The following is a 22,509-nucleotide window of genomic DNA, read 5'->3' on the forward strand; positions in this document are numbered from 1 at the left end:
TCCCTCTAAATACTTGTCCTTGTCTTCGCCATTATGGCACCTCCATCCAATAAACTGAACTAGATGCCTCAGAATTATATTAACTCCTCCCTCTCCCTTGCCACCCACATTCAATTAATATGAGTCATGTATATTCTATCTTGTAAATAGCTTTGACTCCATTTCCTTCTCTCCAACTTTACCATCACTGCACTAATTTAGTTTCTCAGTAATTTTCAGCTTACAGTGAAAAAATGAATATATAACTTCATTCCTGATGGGGTAGGACTAAAAATGTTCTTTTCATAACAGTGAAATGACAACCCCTTGGGATTCATGAAGTGTATTCTTTCTTAAGAGCATAAAACATTTCTTATTATGTACTATCTATTCGACTCCCCCAAATTATTGTACAGCGGGGAAATATCGGCAGACAGCAGTGAAAAGTGTGTTGAATAGAAGCACATTGCTCTTTAGAGCAAACGGCTCTGGAGTCAAGCTGCCTGGGTTTGAATTCCAACTCCACCTTCCATCTGCAGGAGCTTAGGCAAATTGCTTGCCTTTCTAAACCACAATGTCCTTTTCTGTAAGATGTGGCTAGTAACAGTACTTTTCTCACAAGGTTACTTGTGGATTTAGTAAGAAAATCCACTTAAAGAGCTTAGTGCAATGCTGGCACATCGGAGGTGCTCAATCTTATCCATTAATCATATTAATTGTAACCTCAGATACAGGGAGGTCACACAGTTGACCTCAGGCAGAGCAAGGAATTCTATGAGTCCTAACCCTGTGTTCAATTCATTGCAATGCTTCTGCTCCTCCAAACAAGGAATTTTGCTCCCTTTCAGTCTTAGTGCTGCACATTAGAATCACCTGGGGAGCTTTACAAACTCTCGCCACCTGGACCCACCTCGAGAGCGTCTGACTTAATTGGGTAGGATGCAACCTGAGTGTTGGTATTGTAAAAGCTCTCCAGGTGTTTCTCATGTGCAGTCAAGGTCAAGGCACACTGGTCTCAGCGAGGCCTGGTACATGTGGATATCTGTCACAAGAGGCTGGAACAGGGGGTGCCTGTGGTAAGGTTTGGGGAGGAGAAGGGGCATGGCCACTGCACTCTAGAGACAATCAATGTACCTGCTAGAGACACAACAGAAGTGTCAAAAGAGCAAAGCATTAGCTACAGAAATTAGAAAACTAGTCAAGGTTCTGTTTGTTCTATGGCTGCAAAAATTGCCAAATTTTCATCGAGATACAAAATAAAAGCTAAAAAGAAATCCACTTTGACATTTTGGTATAATCCAACTGTTGATGACCCATCAATCCGACACCCCTCCTGCACCCTCTCCCACAACACTCCCCGTGAGATGGTAAGAAGCAAAACCCGAGGTAAGGTTTTGACACTTACCTGGTTGATATTGAAATTCTTGGCTTTGTTAAACCTTGTAGAACCCTTAAGCAACATTAGAAAAGGTGATTGGTTTAAGCTGCAGTCTCCCAGGGACACATCTCTCTTGGAAGATTTAGTGGTCAAATCTAGGACTGCGGGTTTCTGTGATAACCTGGAACAAGGGTAGAAAAGAAAGCCGCTGCCCAACTCTTGACAACTGAGGAAGATGCACTGGCAGGGAGAGACTGTTCCAAAAATACACAATCTTAGGTGCTTGAGAAACATTTTTTTTTTCTTTTTCTTTGTGAATAACCAGGATTGTGGCAAAGCCTGTACAGGTCTCTCTTTAGAATGGGTGTCATATAGAAATATGAAAGTATAATATGCATAGAGGAGAAACGTGGGACCTGGATGATTGAGAATGATGGTCCATGTAAGGAAACCCCAGAAGTGAGTTTTTGGAATAATTCATCTCGCTGCATTTGAGTAGGAAAGTCTCACAGATAAATCTATTTTATCTCATGAGTGTTATCTGAGACAGCAGGAGCCCACAAGCTCCTGACAGGCCACTTGACCAGAAGTTCATGACCAGTCCCTGGTCCTCCCTCTGCCCTGGGGAGGGTTTTGCCTCTTACCTAAAAACGATCATTTCCTATCAAAAAGGGAAGAACATTGAAACATTTGCATGCAAGCACCACGCTCTACGCTCTCTACCTTCTTTCTCAATGCTGTGCTTTCCTAGCACTGCACTTGTCCATGCAATTCCTTGGCCTTGAAAACTGGGAGAACTGATTAAATCTAATTGTGCAATCTTGATTAAAATGAAATAAAATTTCAGTGTGACTATTTTTCAGGGCCATAATCTGAAACTTAATTTTCATTAGATCCTTTCCAAGGTTATGTGACAAAGCTGCTCCTACAAAGGAAGGCTGGGCTCAGGTGTTTTTGTTGGTGGTGGTGGTTTGTTTTTAATGTGTGTATTGTGCCAAAAGAGTCATTTTTGAAAGTTTGTGGTAATCTGACTCCGCTAACAAACCAACGATGTGCCCTCTGCATCACCAGCCTGTTCTCTTTAGCCACACACTCAGAAAAGGGTACGCACCTCTGGACGAAAACATTGCTGATACAGCCCTCAAAATCACCCCCACCCAGACGCAGGGATTTCTGGGTATTTGAAAAGCCTTCTAGCCTTTCGTTATTTTCCAGAGGCTGGTCATCAACGAGGACCCGAAATCTGAAAGAGGAGGAAAGCAAAACAAGAGTGAGACGTACTGGGAAAAAAAGGTTGTCACTTTGTGGTCAACTTACTGTCTTCAATTCAGACTCAATGTTTTTTATGTAAGATAACTCATTAAACTAGATTTATTTTCAAAAAGCACTTAAACTTTTTTCCATGTATTTTTTACACAAATTTCTACTAAAGTATTCTGCACATACAGAAAGTGCACATGTCATAGGTGGACGTCTCAGTGAGATTTTGCAATGTGAATACACCAACATTACCAGCACCCAGATAAAGAAGAACTGACCAGCACCCCAGGAACCATGTCTTCCTGCATAGTTGTAGATGTTTTGTGATCATTCCTCTCATTTTATTTTCCCATTTTGTTTCTTTTCCATTTCTTTTTTTTTAAAAAAATATTCTCCCATTTTGAATATACCACAATTTATCTATCCATCCAATGTTAATTGATTTTTTAAATAAGGTAATGGGTATAGAATCAGGAAGAAGGCCAGAACTTACCAGTAAAATAATGTCAGCATCAAAGATAAATATTTCACAAGAAAAGATGCTAGAAATTTTCATTAAATTAAATAAAGTTCTTAGACTCTGACAGAAGTGCCATTCTACTCACCCAGACCTATCGTTTATTAAAGATACATAATGCAGTAAACCATCCATGTATGTCTGTGAAGATTTCAAGGGCGAGCTGACGCTATTCCTGATGCTGAGTTCAATGTGACCATCTTCCAGGGTGACCTGAAATCATCATGGAACATACCCATCAATGCAATTAATTTGCATTTAAGGATTATAAATGTATAATACTGAATTTACGATCAAAACTATGTATAACAGTCAGGATTTTTTGACCCAAATGTTTTGACTTTGCTATTTTGATCTAAAGATTATTTTTAAACATTTTAATGTCATGTTTATGAATATAAAAATCTTATGCAAATTATTTCAACACTGATGAGTTTATCAAAGCATTTTTACAGACCTACTTTCATAAACCAATTTAATTTCTCCATCAACTATACAAAACAATTAAACCCTTTCTAAATTTTTCTGTTTTTACTTTCATTCTTTCTGAAGTTATTTTCATAAGATCAATTCTTTTCTACAAAACTTTACAATGAAGACTAGATTTATCAATTTTTTCCATATGTGGTTATAATGACAATATCTTCTCTTCAGTAATTATGAATTTTTTAATTTTCTGGTCATAAATTCTAGGAAGTTCAATTTTCCAATGTCAAACTCTGCAGATACAAATTCTGGCAGAATGATTTGATTCTGTCAATTCTTAGTAAAAAATATGTGTAGTTTTAGAAGTTGTCATTTTCATTTTGTTGATGTTTTTTTCTATGGTTTAATTTTTGCAGTTTTTTGCAAGATGTAATTCTTCAGTGAGTTTTTAGTCTAAAACAATTTTGACAGTGTGTGGTTTTAGCCATTGTCAGTTTCATTTTATGTTGATTCTTTTTATTCAGTTGTCAATATTCATTGTGAATTAGATAAAAGAATGTTAATTGATATATATATCTTAGCTAACCAATTATGAAGTTGAGGGCAATGTTCCTAGCATATTTCTAGGATTCCTGCATTGCCCAGGATTGATCTCATCTTTTGCTAAGCCAATTCTTCCATCTGCTTTTGACCATTTTATATATTGTGTACTAAGTGTCCCTACGCTTGGCAGAGGAAACAAGTGTTGCGTGTCAAAAGAATGCATCAAAACATCCTGTTTTGACAGAAGAGCCACTCTCACAATCTAAATGTTAACATGTACTTGTTCAGCCTTAATTTTTGGAAAAAAATAAAATAGACTGATGAGCAAATATGTCAAGAGAGGAGAGGCCTTCTAATACGACATAGCCACAGAGTCAGCTACCATCCTTCCTTTCAACAAATACAAGATGTCTGTTGCGCGGGAAATTCTGAAGAAACAATTCCAAGAATGACAGTATGCTATATATTTTAAAATCCACTCGACCCACGAGGGGACTGCTAAGTGTTAGCTTACTTCTATGCCTACATAACCACTTCTAGCTAAAACCTCTTAAGTTATAGAGGATTTCTGCGGCTCTGTTGTACGTGAACAAAGAGCAAAGGACCTTCTCCTCTTCCATTCCCCTGATGTAAATATTGTCCAACTATTAAATATTAAATATTGTCAAGGACTCCATTGTCCAAGGACAAAATTTTGTCCTTGTTATTGTTGCAAAACAAGGGCTATCTTTTGTGGAAGCAAAAAGGAATAAAGGGGATACATTCTGATTTTTTTCTTAGATCTAAAACTTTAAGCTACATTATTACTTATAACAGTTATAATAACACCTTGACTCAAAAAATAAATCTAAAAAGAATGAAAATGAGGCCATGAATGGCCATGAATACCCACAAATTCAAATCTGTGTACTATAATGTGCTTTCTAGCCTGATTTCCTTCAGGTCCTACCCTGGGATGGGGAATAACTTCTATGAGTGAAATGTACAATGGCATTTACTGGGTAATGACAGATAAATTCCAAACTAATTTACATTCAAAATTTCTATATTGTTTCTGACACCAAACTTTGAGTCAGGTTTAAATCTTGTTCAATATTCATGCAATATTTCATACCTGTATCGGATGATTTAATAAAATGCCACTGGGTTGAAAAGTCTTAAATCCAAAGGAGACCTGGAAGTGGCTGGTCAATGACAAGTCCAAATTATTGAAACTCAATTGTCCTCCCCTGGAGAAGGAGGCAGACCGCACGAGCTGAAATGCAAATATGAAATAAATTACTGGCGTTGTAATAATTTCATGGCTGAAATACAGTAGATCATCCTATGTCATCTCATTTGAACTGATTAATGTGGCTTACGTTGCCTCAGGAAGAAATAAAAGTTTGCTTTGCTGAATGATTTTATCATTCGTCTGTATGTTTTTCTGTGTATAGTTGGTATTCCTTCTTTCTTACAAATTTAATACATAAGCCTGAAGAGGTTTTCAAGTAGGTGGAGATTGTGTATGAGCCAGTTCATGATAACACTGTGTGCTACCACAAAAAAAAGTCCAAAGTTGATGTGTTAACAAATACCAAAGATGGGTTGGTTGCGGTGCACTCCCCTGAAAGATTTTGAACTCTTCACTTACCTTCCAGTCTTCTGAGCACTTCTTTGTTACTCCCACAGTATCATTCAACCTAACGACACCACTAGTTTTCTTCAGATTTTTCATGCAGCCTCGGAAAGCAGGTGTAGAAATGTTAAATCTGATTTGGGATACGAGAAAGGAAAGAGATGTACCGGGTCAGGCTTGCCTGAGCATTGGAGCTGAAGAACTGCAGTCTCTACTACTTATCACCCATAAAACAAGTACATATTTTATGGTTATCTGTTCTGAAGAGATTTCTATAATGCTGCTTATTTTGTGATGCTGACAAAATCTACTTCCTTTCTATGTGATTCTGAATTCTCACCTTTAAAAATGAACACAGTAATGTTAATAGAAGACTTGCCAGGGTCCCCTAAAGGTATAGAGACATAGAAGATGTACAATATTGAGAATTGCTTCCCCACCCTCCTGGAGTCATGGCAGGGCATGATGCATAAAAAGTATATTAATAAGTCAATATACTATAAATATTAACAAATATGTAAATAACTTAATAAGTAACTTATTAGAGCCAGGAATGTGCTAAAAAACTTTTTTTTATGTCTATTTTTAAATTAGCCACCATAAACTCAGAAGAAACAAACTTTTTTTGAGTTCTAGTTAATTATGAAAAATGTGAATTGGTATTTAACCAAAGCCAAGCTGGAACCGTAGAAATCACTGCCTGGCCTCATGTGCTGTATCCAACACCACTTAACTGTGCAACCTGGGGAACTGGTTATTGTGAGGATTAAACAAGTCAATGCACAAGAAGTGCTTGGGACCATACCTGGCACATAGTCGTGAGCACTCAGGAAGTGTTTCTTAGAAACAAGATAGTGCTGCTTTAGAGCTGTAGGCTCGAGAGCCAGACTGCCTAGGTTCAAGGCCTATCCTTACTGCCTGAGCAGGCGACCTAACTTCTCTGTGCCTCTGTTTCCTCATTTACACAATGGGAATATTTAAATCTGTTTCATAAGTTTGTCAGGAGTTTAAATGAATTAATACGTGTAACGCACTCAAATGGTGCTTGGTACAGAGCAGGGACTCCATGTGAGGCGGTGGGCTCAGTAACTGTCCCCAAATTAGTGCAATCATTGTCATGAGAGTCACCTCTAAAGCATCTCTTCCTATGTGGCTGCCTTGGCATTTCTCCAGACTGCTGGATCTGTCTGGAGCTGAATTCATGTAAAACATTAACATACATGAACCAGCTGAGTGCAGGCAAATATTTGTGTTTCTTAAATGAATGACGGACTAAGAAAAACACAAAGCTGATTTCATTATAAATCTTTAAGGCAATTCAGTTTTCTAAATGGAAGGGTGGCTGCATTCATTTTTATTCGGTTCATTATAAACAGTTTAGCTATATGTAATGTGCATAAAATTAAAGAAGAAGTGAATATTCACTGGCATTGCAGCACGAGCTTACTTATTTTATAAAAATGGCTTTTTGCCTCAGAAGAGGAGGAAAATTCATATGAATTCCTGAAGCTTGTCTATTAATACATACATTTGGATCCATTTTCTCCTATGTATCAACATGTTTTAGACCCATCGGCATCTCCTGATGCCCTTCTTTCCATAAAGTATATGTCGAAGGAAGAAAAAGATGGCAGAAAAAAAGGGGGAGGGGAAAGATCACTAACAGATATGGAGCACTTTTGTCCAAGGTACTATTTTTCTATCCTCACAATAACCTTTTGCGGGGTATATTTTCTTATCTAACATTTACTGGGCACTTACCATGTGCCAGGCGCCGTGCTAACTCTATTACTCTGAATCCTCACAACCACCCTAATCGATAGGCAGTTACTACCCCCATGTTACAGATGTAGCAGCAAGAAGGCTGGGGGAAGTTGAGTAGCTTGCCTAAGGTCACACAGTAGAAAAGTGGCAGCATTGGGATTTGGGTGGTCGATGTGTCACACAAGATAATGTGATTTGAAGGCCTCACACTTTATGCTTACACAGTCTGTGTACCTATGGCACTTGGAATGATCATGACTCTTTCATAGCAGATATGTTAAGATAGAAGATTTATTTCTACTATTCTTTGAGGCGTACCCTGGATCACTGAGGGCCTAGAGTTCCATGTTTACTCCAGTCTGCAGGGTCTGAACACACTCGCCAGAGGAATGTGGCTGCCTAGGGGTGTAAGTTGTGGTGTTCGTGGGCTAGTACATTGGGGTGTGTGTGCATACTATGGGCCAACCCATTCATAAAGACTTAGCCAGGTCCCAGCCTGCTGGAAGCAGATTTCATAAAGCAGTAAGAGCAAAATGTAATCCTAACTTCAGTCCTAGGTACTGAGCAAATGTCCAATATATCCTTGACTGACTTTTACTTCTCAAATTATTTCATGTCTTATTATTAAATGCTAAGACAGCGTCAGGTCTCAGGAAAAATTTCTTGTTGCTTCGAGACCCTCTGGCAAGTGATTTTCTCTTCTCATGGGAAGGGAAGCAAATGAGATGAACAGATTGTGACTTCTGACTGTAATTTTAAACATGTCATTAAAAGATATGGGTCCCCATTCCCAGGAGATACACCACAGTAAGAGGAAAAACCAGAACATCCACAAAATCTCTTGTTCAAAGCTGCTTTCTCTAGAGATGACACTAGCCTGCTCTGCTCCACATTAGTTTTAAGCACTTACTGTCCATAAGGGCCTTCCATTTATGCTAGGTGTCAGAAGGCCTCCCTCCTTTGAAAGAACTGCTGGGTGCTCCTGCAGAGCTCAGCTATGGGTTATCAGTAGAAGACTGATAGAAGAGACCCGATAGAAGACTCCTCCATGCCCACCCTGCCCCGCAGTGGCCCATGTCAGAGGGGTTTCATAGGCCACTGGGGGACACAGCTCCCCTAGCCCCACCCCCCCTTTCAAATGGCCAGTCCCATTTTTCAGTATTTATATTGTTTTACTCTGTTGCCAAACACTGTTCATACTGAAAAGCCAACTTTTTGTGTTTATTTGTTGCTAGAATTAAAGAAGGTAAACTCATCAGTAGCAAGCATAACCACTAAGAGAAGCAATCTGCTTCCTTCTAAAAAATAAAAAATCATCTTACCTTTCCCTGATTGAAATTGGAATTCCTCCCAGATAATATGTGTTAAAATCAAATATTTCACCTTCGATTCTAATCTTTTGAGTATTCACAATTATCCACGTAAGTTTCTGGGTTTTTCTAATATTGATCAGAAACTGAAATAAATGAGAGATGAGTCAGTGAGCAATGGGAAATAAAAGAATCCTATTCACAGTGGTTCAGAGCTATCTTGATTTTGTCTTCCTTCAGATTTATTTATATACATGGCAGAAGACTCTGAGCAGTAGCACTTCTATATAAAAATATAGTATTGAAACATTTAAATAGACATGTTTACATTGGAAATTAATCATGTTTTATATAGGCCATATACGTGCTATATATTTCATGCCCAAATGTTCAAATTTTAAAAGGACATGTCCCTTGGTTAATAACTGTGAGTTCATCTGGTAATAGAAATGTGTTTTGGGCTCTGTGTTAACCACAAAGGATGAAGGATGTTTAACAAGTCAAGTAAACAGGCTCAAAGGATATACCGAATGATCTTGCCCGTTGTTTATGAGGTCTCTGTTTCCTTCACGTTTTGGTGGCTCTGAATTAAGTTTGTATTGCACCTGGAGACTGCCATCTTCTATATTTATGGAGATGAAGTGATCCTAGAGCATGGAAACAATATAGATTACCAGGAGACTCAACAAAAGAAGACTTAAACACTGGAACTCAAGTTACTCTCAAGTTACAGACTGCTCTCAGCTCCAGCTGCCTCCTAGTTAAAAAAGGACAGTAGTGCTGCAGTCCCTGGTTCCTGGTTTGTGTATGATGGTCAAATGTTACAAGTCATGGTAAATATCTACAGTGGTTGGTACACAGGAAGGACACAATAAATGTTATAATCATGATTGTTTCATAATAATCTATAACCAGCATGCACAAATGGAACCTGAAAAGATTCAGATCATTCATATCATGTGAAGAAATGACTGCTACCTTTTAGAGAGAGGTAAGGTCTTACTTAACCCTCAGACATTTTCCACCATCTGTTTTCTGGCTTATCACTATGTCTCAGTCTCATTTGCTGGCCCATCCCCCCGCATTCCATTTAGGTGTTGGGGGTCCCTCCAGTATCCTGCATTGGACCTCTGCCCTCCCACCACTCTCTCTGCCTCACAGTCACAGTCACTCCTTTGGTTCCGATTCGGGTGTGCCCATGAAGCCCAAATATTCTTCCCCTGTCTTTTCAGGGCCAGGTCTGTACGTCTGATAACCTTATTGCTTTTGCAGACATGACTCACAGATACTCAAGTTCAGAATATCTCTAACAGAATTTATGATCCACATGCCTCCCACCTGCTGCCAAGCCTGTCTCTCGGCCTTCATGCTGCTCTCTCTCCTCCTTTCTCTCTCACCATTAATCACCTTGCTGAACCAGCCACAAACCCACCAGGAGTTGTCCCTGATTCTTCCCTCTCTCTTCCATCCAATCAAATATTGTCAAATCTACCGCTTCTTAACTCTCTCTTTATTACATGTCACCTAGTCTCAGTCACAACTCCTTCAGCTGGACTGCACAGCAATAAGGTGCTATGCCCCCTCCCCATGTTCACTTTGTCCCCTCCTGAATTGATTTTCACTTTGCAGCCAGAGCGGTCTTTTTGAAAATGCCTGTTACTGAGCAGACTTTTGAAAATGCCAGCTGGTGAGCAGTTTTTTGAATACGCCAGTGTGAGCATGTTACTCGCTTTTGCTTTCCGGATAAAACTCTAACTCCCTAGCAAGTGCTCTGCGGCCCTGACCACCCCTTCTGCTTCGTTTCTCAGTGGTCCCTCTAGACCTTTGTGCCCCAGCCACATGGGCCATCATTCCATCCCTGAGTGCTCCTTAGCCTTCTCATGTCTGGGTCTTCTTCTTGCCCCTTCCCACACATGGATCACCCTTCTGCCCTCTCCCCTTCAAAAGTTATCTTCTACTTGTCCTCAAAGTCCCAGATTAAGCATCCTTTGTTTAAGAAAGTCTTTCCTGTTAAACATCCTGATTACGCCTCAAACTTTCCCTCTATACACTCATGACCACTGTAATGAATTAATTATCCAATTAACAAACATAACTTTGTTTAGGACCTTATATTCTAGATGAAAAGTATTCTCACATACTTTAACCATCCATTTCCTTAGTGGAAAGATAAGCTGAGGAATTTGTCCTGTAGGGTTAGAAGTTTCGCTCTTACACAGTTCTCTATTGATAAGAAGGCCTCTTTTTGAAGTTTTCTGCCAGAGTTCTTATCTATAAGAATCAGTCCTTATGTGGATCCTAAGCCTTGCCCTTAGAAGCCAGTTAGGGTTCATCACACTCATACATAACAGGATAACATCAATTCACTGGGCGTAATGATCCATCCTACTTCACAGCAGCACTTTGGATCATTTTCTCTTATCTGGTTACTATAGCATTTTGTAAGTTTTCTTCTAATATAAGTAATATTTTCAGTTCTTAGTCTCCAAGAACTCTAAAATGTAGTACAAAGAAGACCTTGTTGTAAAAAAACAACCTCCTTGACTTGAAGATGCTGTGTGACTTCTCAGCTCTCTGCATTCTTCAAACAGATCGGGACCTTTCAAACCGTCAGAGCTGGTTCAGCCTTGGGATCTCCCGGAGAGTCCCGACCAACCCCAGAAAGGAGATTTGGATCAGGCCTGTATCCCCACCCTGCAGGTAGAAGTGTCTGGTAAAATCCCAAGCTCCTTATGAATCCCACATTCTCAGACTGGAGCTCCCATTGGGTGATCCATATTTCTCCAGAAATCCTACCTGTAGAAGCAGCTACAGAAGAGCTATTAACAGGAGCCATTAAGCCAGGCCCATCTACCAGCAGATGGCGCTGACAATTGCTTGTAGAGCATCGCTTTGGACCTTTCCTAAACTAGCGGGCTTAAAAATGGCCTCTGTCTATGGCCATGCTACCCTGAATGTGCCTGATCTCGGCTGATGTCAAAAGCTAAGCAGGGCCGGGCCTGGTTAGTATTTGGATGGAGACCACCTAGAAATACCAGGTGCTGTAGGCATAAAAATAAATAAATAAACAAGTAAAAAAAAAGAATGGCCTCTCAGCTGCTTGATAACAGAGAAGCATCCATGTCTTGGGCAGTCAGGGTCAGGTCTCTAAAAGACAATCTCACACAGCCTGGCAAGGGTCAGACCACGATGCAAACAGTAGTTCAAACTGTTTAGCTCTCAGAGGGCCCCAGAGGCCTTTACATGTTTTTACACAGTACCCTGAATGTGCCTGATCTCGGCTGATGTCAAAAGCTAAGCAGGGCCGGGCCTGGTTAGTATTTTGATGGAGAGAGACCACCTAGAAATACCAGGTGCTGTAGGCATAAAAATAAATAAACAAACAAAAAAAAAGAATGGCCTCTCAGCTGCTTGATAACAGAGAAGCATCCATGTCTTGGGCAGTCAGGGTCAGGTCTCTAAAAGACAATCTCACACAGCCTGGCAAGGGTCAGACCACGATGCAAACAGTAGTTCAAACTGTTTAGCTCTCAGAGGGCCCCAGAGGCCTTTACATGTTTTTACACAGATTAAGTAAATTATTAGGCAAACAGTAGTTTTCAAAGAATGAAAGTGACAGTGAGAATAGAATGGGAAAGGGGAAGATTTCTTCCATATTTTGGTGGCGGGCTCTCAAATTCCTGACTACTTGCCTCATTAAGCACTCACTCCCGTAGCCAAAGAAAGTAGAGCCGGGCCAAGGGAAATGATGCAGGTAACGTTTTCAGTGCCTTTCAGATCTAGTTGGTTGTTTATAATAAATCAGTTATCCCCAAATTAACCAATCAAATGGACATATTTGTTAGTATTTAGATGCTTTATAATATAGATTACCTGGTTTTCTGCAAAGAACAGCAAACCTCTATCCACAGTGGTCTGAATTGTCTGTACAAAGTTTAGGGAGAAAGCATTTGGTTGAGTTGGAACTCGAGCATAGCCTGTACCTTCAAAATAATTTTTGTCTGACTCTTCCTTTCTCCTGTCAATGAGAATCATCATTAGTTAGAACACAGCAGCAGCAAAGGACTACCACACAAGTGTGTTTATTAATGCAAGGTGCTGCTATCTAAAAAACGGAGCAAAGCATAAGCAAGATAGTTGTCATGATTTTTTCAAGAAGAGTAAACATATTTAAAACGTTAAAATGGCCAGTTGTTTCTCCTGGATGTGCCCTTATACTCTATGATAATCAAACACTAGCTCAACAAAGATAACATTCAAGAGTCCCCTTTGAAAATATCTAATTAGGAAGATGTGGCCTAGTAGCTGAAGAGCTTGAAATGTAAGAAATTATTAACTTGAAATAGAAACTTTTATTCTGAGTAATAAGTACTCAGTCTGTTCCATATTAGACTATTCCAAATTCTTTTACCTAGAAGGATGGTCAGGAGCTCAAGGCAGCAAGTTTTGAATAGGTATGGGTGTCAGACTACCTAGAAAGTCATGGTATACTTTGTGGACCACTATTTTTTTTTTTTTTAATTTACAGTAAATACAGGCACTGATTTAGTGCCTAAATCGGGTACTATCTAAAACTAAAAATTCTGTGGTAGGAGGCACCAAAAATTTAAGAAGGATTTATTTTTTCCAAAATTGAGAAAACACTATTAATGTAACATATTATACAAATGAGGAAAAGACTGCTATTATTAGATTTTAGGGATAGACTAGCATTGTTGCATAAACGTCTAATTTAAGAACTACTGGCTCAAAGCAACCAGTGACATCAACAGTATCTTACTGGCTATCCTTTATTATGCGTAATATACCTGCAAGTTAAAATCAGTTATAGAGACACTAGTTTCTAGGTTTTATTTACCTTCTACAAGGCTCCACTTCGGTTGTGTTGAGATTGAAAGATTTTTTGAAGTTGTACAAGCTCAGAACATTTTCATTGAGGTCATCTAATTCAATACAACCTTTGTATGCTGGGAATGTCAGACTCCTAGGAAGCTGAAAAAATGCGACAAAAAATTTACTAACCAAACAAAGGACAATGATCAAGTTGACCAATAAATAGTACGAATCTATCACTTTTAACCATCATTATAGCATAAGAGTTAAAAATGTGGACCCTGGAACCAAATGTCCTGGCTTTAGTATTTCTAGCTGTACAACCTTGGGCAAGTTATTCAACCTCTTTGTCTGTTTCCTGATATGGGAAGTGTGAATGATAATGATGCTTTGTAAATTAATATACTTAAGCAAAGATCACTACACATAGGAAGTACTGGAGTGTTGCTATTATCACTGGATGAGCTTTAAGAATAGATAGTTAAATATAGCTTATATCCAGTTGACAATTAGAGACATGACGTCCTTATATTCAATTAAAATTTATATATTTTCATTCAGTGAAATAACATCTGCACTTACTTTAAAACCAGGTGGGTAACCTCCAACATAAAATACAACATTTTCAGGATCCAAATTAAGGAGCGTGTTGCTATTTCCATTGTCAATGTCATCGAACTGAAGTGTTTCTGGTTTACTAGATGTGGCTCTTCTGGTGTAATTAAGCCTTGCAAACTGATAAATTCTGTTCAAAAATAAATTAGATAATAAAGTTATATAAAAATCTATGCAAAAATGAAAGAAATCAAGGCCACGATACTAAAAATGGGGTTTAGCCACACGTACAATTGAGGTTTGGTGAGTGTCAGTTAGATTAACAAGAAGCGGAAGTCTATCAGACTTGTACCTCTGAAACTTCACTCGGTCCATAACAGAATCCTGAGTTTCGCTCTCCGTCAAGATCTGGTCCACCCGGAGTTCAGTCTCGTGCTCTCCCAGGTTGTAGACACACGTGAGCTGCCCATTTTTAACTGCCATGCCGATGTAGTCCTTGGAGGCCTGGAGGTGTAAAGTCCACTTCAGAGCACTTCACATACTATATTCTCTCAACTTCCTATCCCAAGAGAGTACATCTCAAATACCTAATGGGTTTTATACAATAAGTCTTGAGCAGACAGGATAAATGAGGTGTATCCTTATACGGAATAATAGAGATAGAAATAATGTCTGAGCTGACTTTGCTCATGGTATAGTGCACTCATTTATTCACTCCCCCATGTGCTTGATCTACAAATATTTGCCAAGCACCAGCCATAAAGATGAACCAGACTCAGGACTCCATTAGATTTTAGTTTTATAGGGACATAAGCCATTTTTTGTTCTCTCCATACCGTAATACAACATTCTCTTAACACTTTGTTTATGCTTCTGTTATAACACCTAGCACCCTGTATTATCAAGGTCAGCTACAAATGTATATTTCTCCTGTTAGAATATGAGCATTTTAAGGTAGATACAAATTTTTTTAAGTTGTGGTAAAAAAAAAAAAAAAATCCACCATTTTAATCAGTTTTAAGTGAATATTAAGTACATTCAAGAAACAAATTTTTCTTTATTATATAAGTACAGGGTATGGTATGTAGTAGGAATATGGTATAAATTTGTCAAAGATAAAACAGAGAAATTTGTCATAATACAGAGCAAAAAGTCATATCATAAGAAAGCTACAAATAAAGTACCAACAGCTTAAAGCATGAAAAATGATTAATAATAGTGTTGATTTTAGGAATCTTTAAATGTGGCATCCATTAGTGACAACCAGCTATTTCTTAATTGGACAGAATTTTCAAGAACCACGTTTCAGATATTTCTTTTCCAAAAATTGTTTCCTAACCAATCAATGATTAGCTTTTCCTCTGACAAGTTGAAGAAATGTATTTTAAGTGGAGGGATTAAAAGCTAAAATGAACTGTTCAAAATGCCAGTAACAGCAGTGGTTTGAAGAATTTAGAATTATAAAGAGATGGGGCAACTGGATTTCTGATTAATTAGGTAGGAGAGGCTTCATTTGCTCCAGTCCTCAGCCACAGATGGTCCCCACCCCAGAGAGCTGAGGAAGGACTGGGGCTGGATGTTATGAGAAAGAGAACAGGGTCACTATTCCCTGAGGAAGAACTACTGTTAACTCTCATGACGTCTGGCTATTGCTGCTCCGATCTTGAACTCCAGGGTGTATACGCTAATGGGTACACATGTGTGCCCATGTGTTGGAATCAGGTAAAGTCCCTAGATCTGCCGGTAGATAACAATCCGTGAATGCCAGAAGGGCCCCTGTGGGGCCATCAGAGGTGGTGGAGTTTGCTGACATATTGGTAGGATTTCCTCCCACTGTGCCAACCTCAGTGACACAGTGGTATCACGCAAATCAAAAGCTATATTCTGTTTTAAAAACAAAAGAAATGTCAAAGCAATACTTACATCTTTATTTCCGAGGTACATCACAAACATATTCTGAGTCCCCCCATTTTCTTTTGATTCAGGTCTTTGTAGAAACAAAGAAAGAGATGTGTATCCTTTCAAATCCTCCAGGTCACTTGGCAGCCGGACTTCAACACCAGATTTCCCGTTGAACCTCATGGGGACAGCGACCTGTGAGAGAAAGATCTATGGTGTCAACCTGTGAGAAAAGTGGGTATGCTCTTTTAAGTGGTAGATTGTGACTTTGTAGCTACTCCTTTTAACCTTTTCCAAGTTGTTTTGATAAGGCGCAAAAGAGTGTGAATATCTCCTAGACCCAGATTATAAACTCATGAAACTGTTTCAGGAGCTGAGTAATAAAACATTCATGTTCTTCCTATTTATCAGCCCTCTGGTGTTTGAGCAGTGAATTTCATTCTCTGTATCAAGAATATAATCATTATTATAATAGTGATTCCAACCCTGTGTCAATGAGCTAACACATACAGAAGCACTTAGCATGATGCCAGGCATATATAAATATATAATGCATCAAAAACATTTTTAAAGGAACTTTTTAAGAAACCATTTCTCATGAACTTATTACATGTCATCACAGGAATTCAGACCTAAAAAATGAGGGCATCAAAGCTCTCTAAAACGATGCTTCTTACACTTTGGTGAAGGACCATCATTGTTGTTGTTGTTTTGTCTAATCTGCTCTGGACCAAATCTTTTGTAAAACATATTAGAAATTAAATTACTAGAAAAATGAAACAAAGAAGGTATTTTTCCATCGATCCCATGCTTGGATGCTGAGGCAATTCAAAATATTAAAAGTTGCTAAACATTTACTCTCAATTTTATACTTATGTATCACAGACCAGTAACAAAAGCTCTCTGACTAGGCCTAGTCTGTGGACCAGCTTCGGTAGCTCTGTGTTAAAACATACAAAATAAATATTCTCTAACGATCTAAAGAATAACACTCCTGGAATGATACTTACACAAACTCTACATTTTAGCATTTAAATATTTATGGAGGAACTTGGATAGGCAAAGCATTACGTGGCAGTGGGGGGTGGGGGAGGCTTAGCGATGCACGAGTTATGATGTGACTGAGCTCCCCTCACCCACGTGCGCAGGCTCATTGTATCCCTCTCTCTTCTCACTCTCTGTCTTCCACTATCCCCAACCATATCCTGAGTCTTTCCTGGCATGCCCTTGTGCTTTGACAACTCCTACTCATTAAAATTTTTTTTAAATTAAGAAAACATTTCATGAATACAAAAAAAATAGAGAGTATAACTGTATATGCACCACCATCTTAAGAAATTAAACATTACTGATATAATTGAAGCCCCTGGTATATTCCACCTTGTCCCTATTCCTCTGTCTCTTCTCAGAGGTCACCACTACCCTAAATTTGGATTCCTATGTGTAGTTCCACGCATGTTTTAATACTTTTAAAAATAATTATATATTTATCTATAAACTGTAATTTGTCGTATTTTTCATGTTTTAAATATTTTTATATCAATGGTATCCAGTTGTGCATATCCTTCTACAACTTGTTTTCTTTGCCTCATTCTCTTTTTCGATTTATCCTTGTTGATACACTTGGCTTCCGCTCACTCACATTTCTTGTCATATGGTCTTTGTTGTATAAACTTGTCACAATTTTATTCACTTCCTATTGATGGACATTTGGATTTTTCCCAATTATTTATTTATTTTTTTAAAGACTGGTGAATCAGTGCCTCAATGATGGAAAATTGCTGTAATTCTATGTTCAAAACATGCCCATGCTGGTAGGAACCATTCCTCTATCCCCAACAAAGGTGTAACTTTAGAGTTACAGTAAGAAAACAGGGCCTGTGCAATATCATATTAGCACATTCTAATCATAGACCCCTTAAACTGAACTTGCAGTAATACTTTACCAACTGAGGCCTGCAGGAGAACCCTTCTTCCTGCCCACATAAACTCACTGGGAAGGAAAGTGCTTCAGGTCCCTGACATGTAAGATGATTATGCACTCTTCAAGGATGAGTGGAGGAAATCAACTTTCACATTTCAAGCAACCAAAGAATTAGGGCAAGAAAGACAATCGGTTCTTGAGTAAACAAAAGCCTTTGCTTTCTTGACGAATGCGACAACTTATCAAAGAACGAGCCTTGGTCCTTTACCTTATTTGCAGCATCTCTGGCCTGCTGAATTAGCTCTCGTATGCGGTCCATGTTGTCTGAAATGTTGCCCAGTGGCAACAGCTGTTGGTTGATACTTTCAATTTTGCTCAAAAGATCGGGCAGTTTGTTGGTTAATTTCTTTACTATTGGTGAGATTATAAAACAAATTTATAATTATGAGTTGAGAAAAGGTAAAATACAGATATTCCTATTGACAGTATTTGTCAAGTGGCATGTTTAGGTCCCAAATGTTAGACAGGATGACTCAGATTCAGGTAATACCTTTTCTAAATATGTCAGGAATTTTATTCTGCAATCTAGATAGCAAATCATTGTTCCTGACTACTCTAAAAAATAAATCATAATTCAATACCTCACGATTCAGGGACTTATATCTACACTCCATAACAGGGAAAATCAATAGTAATGTTAATGAACCCTATCTGGTCCTTTATCTAACAGAATACCCACACTCTTTAAATGTATTATGTGAAGCTGTTTTCCAATGTTTTAACTAAGATCAGACTTTCAGGGAAGAATTTAATCTGACCATAGCACATAACAATGGAGAAAATGAATAATGTGTCCTGGCCCCCAAATACCCGATACCTGAGTTATCCGCATCAGTGAGAGCCTTGTTGAAGTCTTCACTCTGGGTGCTCCCATAAGTATCTTTGATTCTTTCCACATCTGTCTGAATTGGGTTGAGCCCATCTAGAACCTCGTTTGTGATGTCTTTGGCATTTCTGACCATATTCTTTGCACTACTGATCATACCATCGATGTCATCTAATACACGCACAAATAGGTAGGTGTAAGTATCTAAACTGTATGACAAAAGAAGCCAAGTATGATGGGTTCAGGAGATGCTGACCTCTCTCTATCCCACGAAGATCATCACGGATGGCAGTGATATTGGTGTCTATCATCTCTTTCTGAACTGTCATGATTTTCAGAGTTTGCTGTAGGTCGTTCAGAGCTGGACTGATTTCTAAAATAAAACATTAAGAGGCAATTACTCTGTGGATTTTGATCCTGCATTGGTATTGATGACTCCTGAAGTAGCCAGTGTCTATACAGCTTTGAACAGAACTGTATCCTAAGGTCATCCCAGAGATGCCCACTGCCTGTGCCTAGACCCACAGTTCCAGGGTCCTCTGGCTACAGAGGTCAGGAACATATCAGAACCTGTGGTACCAGGCTCCTTGGAAATGCACATAAAGAAAGGGAGAGGCTTAATAACCTAGGAGAGGGCTTAACTTCCACTCAGCTGAGGACAGAAGTCTCTGCTTAGTAAAAGAAAAGGATGTGTTTGTCTAGTTCACTGCTGTCTCCTAGCACAAAGTGCCATGTCTGGCGCTAGTCAGGGCTTAATAGTATTACATATTTATTGAATGAATGAATGAATAAATATGAATGAATGAACAAATGAATGAATAATGCAGAAAGGATGCCTCTAGTCAGAGTATAAGAAAAGAATGTTGTCAGAGCCTCATCTAATCAAACAAACACACAAGTAGGCCTTGTTTGCTTCTGTTCATTTTTAAATGGACACATTTAAGGATATTCAGTGAAATTATAAAGAGAACGTATGCTATACTAGAAAATTTTAATTCTTGACATCTGCTAGACAAATGATTATATGTTAACACATATTTTTTGTACTTTATTTTCCACATATTTAATATTTATTTATTTATTTATTTATTTATTTATTTATTTATTTATTTGCTAGTAGAAGGCATCTAATCACTCTGAAAGCACTAAGAGGCTGAGTGAGGGCCATGGACTCAGATGGCTGCTTGGCCATGAATGACCACAAGAGACCACAGAAAATCAAGACACAGTATTTTCAAGACACAGGAGTTTTTTGAGATTGAGAAGACAGTTTAATTATTATTATTATTTAAAAATAATAAGTGGAAAATTTTCAAAGATAAGCATTATGATTAAAAAATTCTCATGCTTCACAGTGGTAGTGGTTTTTGGTACTTTTAAATTGCTTAGATTTTAGGACTTAAGAATTTTAAAGTTACTCTAATGATCTGAAACTAATGATCTTGACCTTAAATAAATAACCAGCATTGCATATACCTCTGTGCTATGTGGGTTCTCAATGCAATGGTCCCAAGAAGATTAAATTAAATAGCCCCTTGAAGGCCAAGCTGAAATAGGCCTATCACCCTCAAGGTTTACTTATATTCAAGAGGTTCTAATTAATCCAGTATATGTTAGAATATTGAATGGAAACATCAAATCTATACAATAAACCATGGATTTACAAATCTATATCAATGCTGAGATTCAAGAAGAGCATTTATTTCTAGGACTGCCTCTCATGGTCCCACAGGTTGTTTTTAAGCTCTCGATTATCCTGACCACCTCCCACCCCCTCAATACCTTGTTGTAGTTTCTTCTGTGTTATCTTGGCTTCATTTAATAGTTTATCACTGTTGGAACTCAGGGTTTTAGCTTTTCTTGGAAGATCTTCCTTTATCACTGTCTGAAAATAAAGTGTTTATGAGCCTTAAGCATATGGCATACCTTAGGAAACATGGAGTAGGATTTTTCATCCTATCTTAAAGCCCTTTAATCTTTAAAAGATGAAGTTGATAGGTGAGGAAGAGGTTTAAAAAGAGGGTTAGGGCTCTAGGTAGACTTTGTGGCTTGGGCAGGTGAACCTATCTCTGGTGACATATTGACAAATTACGGGAAAACTGTCTCATTTTCTCACTGTCACTTGTACAATATCCTCTGCAATAACTGAAGACAGAACTGAGTTGCTTTTAGGTTTTTACTCTTTGGGAGATAAAAGTCTTCAACCTTCGAAGAAAGCCTTTCCCCTAATTCTTTGATATTTAATATTTTGTTCTTTATTTTTAAATATAGAAATATTATGTGGTGGATATAAGATCCCATAGGACTCTATAGATGTGCCTAGGTATAAGACAAAGAACAGAAAACAAATAGTCGTTAAGTTGTGTTCAAAAATCTCTCTCTTCTTTGGTTAATGCTAATACTTAATTATAGCCTAAAAGCATACCTTATAAGAAGCAAGATATAATATTTATCTTGATTCAAAATTGATAATCACTGTAATTTCTACAGCAAGTTCAAATCTATTCTATATAACAAGTTCTGATTTAAAATAATGCTTTTTTATATTCCTCAGTGCATAAAAAAAAATAAGAAAGTGAATAGTCTCCAGAGGGCATCTAGAAAAGGTGCCGGTGCAGATGCCCACCTGAAGGGCAGACTCGGATGCAGTTGTGGCCTTGTCTGCTGCGTCTTCCGCCGCTTTGATGGCATTGAGGATGTTCTCGTAGGCGGTGGCCGCATCCACGGCACAGCGCACCAGTTCATCTGCACTGGCATTCCTCTTGATCCTGGAAGACAGACCAGGGAAGTACTCTAGCAGCTGTCCTCGGCCTGCAGCTGATGCAGTGATTCATTTGGCAAATGGAGACCTGAGCTGGGGGTACTGCAGCTCTGTCCCAAGGGTGCAACTGGGAAACAGTGACCGTTGCAGATGTGTTTTGGACCTGGGCCCTGGGCCCCTCTGCCTTGTTCTGGAAATCCAGGACGCCCAGGAGAAGCTTCCACCCCAGAGCCCAGCGGCATCTGCATTAGACTCCAGGGCCACACTCACCCCTCCAGCTGCTTTGCCAGCTCCTGTAAGGACTTAGCATGCTTCTCTGCCTCCTCCACCAGCGATGCTTTGCTGGCAGATTTGGAAAGTTCTCTCACTTTGTCACTTAGTTCATGTCTTGCTTCATTTAAAGTGGCAGCTATTTTTTTGTATTCCTATTTTTTCCAAGTAAACAGAGTGTCAATTTAAGCAAAGAACATATATGACATTTTCTTGAACTCTGTCATAAATGACATGTTCAAGGAGACAAGAAGAAATTGTTTTCTAAGCCCATTTACTACATCAATTAATCCTTGGTTACTTCAGATAGTGGCACTATACTATTCTCCCAAGTTTTACAACGATTTGAACATTTTCCTTATGGTGGGCACTCCCTTCGATAAATTTTAAAACAGTGCACTGTTCTCATTAGTATAAAATTATACTAAACCAAAATACTTTTTTTCTGACTTAGAAACAGCAAACATAAAAGATATTTTTAAAATGCCTGTTGGGCTGCTGAGAAATGTTGTCAATCTTTTATCAGCCCAAAATGTGTTCTGGTAATAAAGGTATGCTTTTATTTTACAAATGGCATAACAATTTT

At 38.5% G+C, this 22,509-nt stretch overlaps 1 protein-coding gene and 1 pseudogene across 6 annotated transcripts in view; one reads left to right on the plus strand and one right to left on the minus strand.

Moving 5' to 3' along the window:
• LAMA3 (laminin subunit alpha 3) overlaps positions 1 to 22,509 on the minus strand; it is a 108,350-nt gene that overhangs the window by 15,238 nt on the left and 70,603 nt on the right. For all 6 annotated transcript variants that reach the window (XM_015595717.2, XM_015595718.2, XM_025038691.1 and 3 more), the window contains 18 exons: positions 21,924 to 22,078; positions 21,519 to 21,660; positions 20,675 to 20,777; positions 19,149 to 19,265; positions 18,884 to 19,063; positions 18,275 to 18,417; positions 16,107 to 16,277; positions 14,536 to 14,687; positions 14,211 to 14,373; positions 13,654 to 13,787; positions 12,669 to 12,813; positions 9,323 to 9,442; positions 8,808 to 8,941; positions 5,737 to 5,854; positions 5,218 to 5,358; positions 3,223 to 3,347; positions 2,469 to 2,600; positions 1,385 to 1,538 (listed from right to left, as the gene is read on the minus strand). In XM_015595717.2, the coding sequence (XP_015451203.1) occupies positions 1,385 to 1,538; positions 2,469 to 2,600; positions 3,223 to 3,347; positions 5,218 to 5,358; positions 5,737 to 5,854; positions 8,808 to 8,941; positions 9,323 to 9,442; positions 12,669 to 12,813; positions 13,654 to 13,787; positions 14,211 to 14,373; positions 14,536 to 14,687; positions 16,107 to 16,277; positions 18,275 to 18,417; positions 18,884 to 19,063; positions 19,149 to 19,265; positions 20,675 to 20,777; positions 21,519 to 21,660; positions 21,924 to 22,078 (2,529 nt within the window). The remainder of the gene's footprint in view (positions 1 to 1,384; positions 1,539 to 2,468; positions 2,601 to 3,222; positions 3,348 to 5,217; positions 5,359 to 5,736; positions 5,855 to 8,807; positions 8,942 to 9,322; positions 9,443 to 12,668; positions 12,814 to 13,653; positions 13,788 to 14,210; positions 14,374 to 14,535; positions 14,688 to 16,106; positions 16,278 to 18,274; positions 18,418 to 18,883; positions 19,064 to 19,148; positions 19,266 to 20,674; positions 20,778 to 21,518; positions 21,661 to 21,923; positions 22,079 to 22,509) is intronic.
• Positions 11,728 to 11,845, plus strand: LOC112469388 (annotated as a pseudogene).

This window comes from Pteropus alecto, unplaced genomic scaffold (genome assembly GCF_000325575.1).
Source record: "Pteropus alecto unplaced genomic scaffold, ASM32557v1 scaffold146, whole genome shotgun sequence".
NCBI lineage: Eukaryota > Metazoa > Chordata > Mammalia > Chiroptera > Pteropodidae > Pteropus > Pteropus alecto.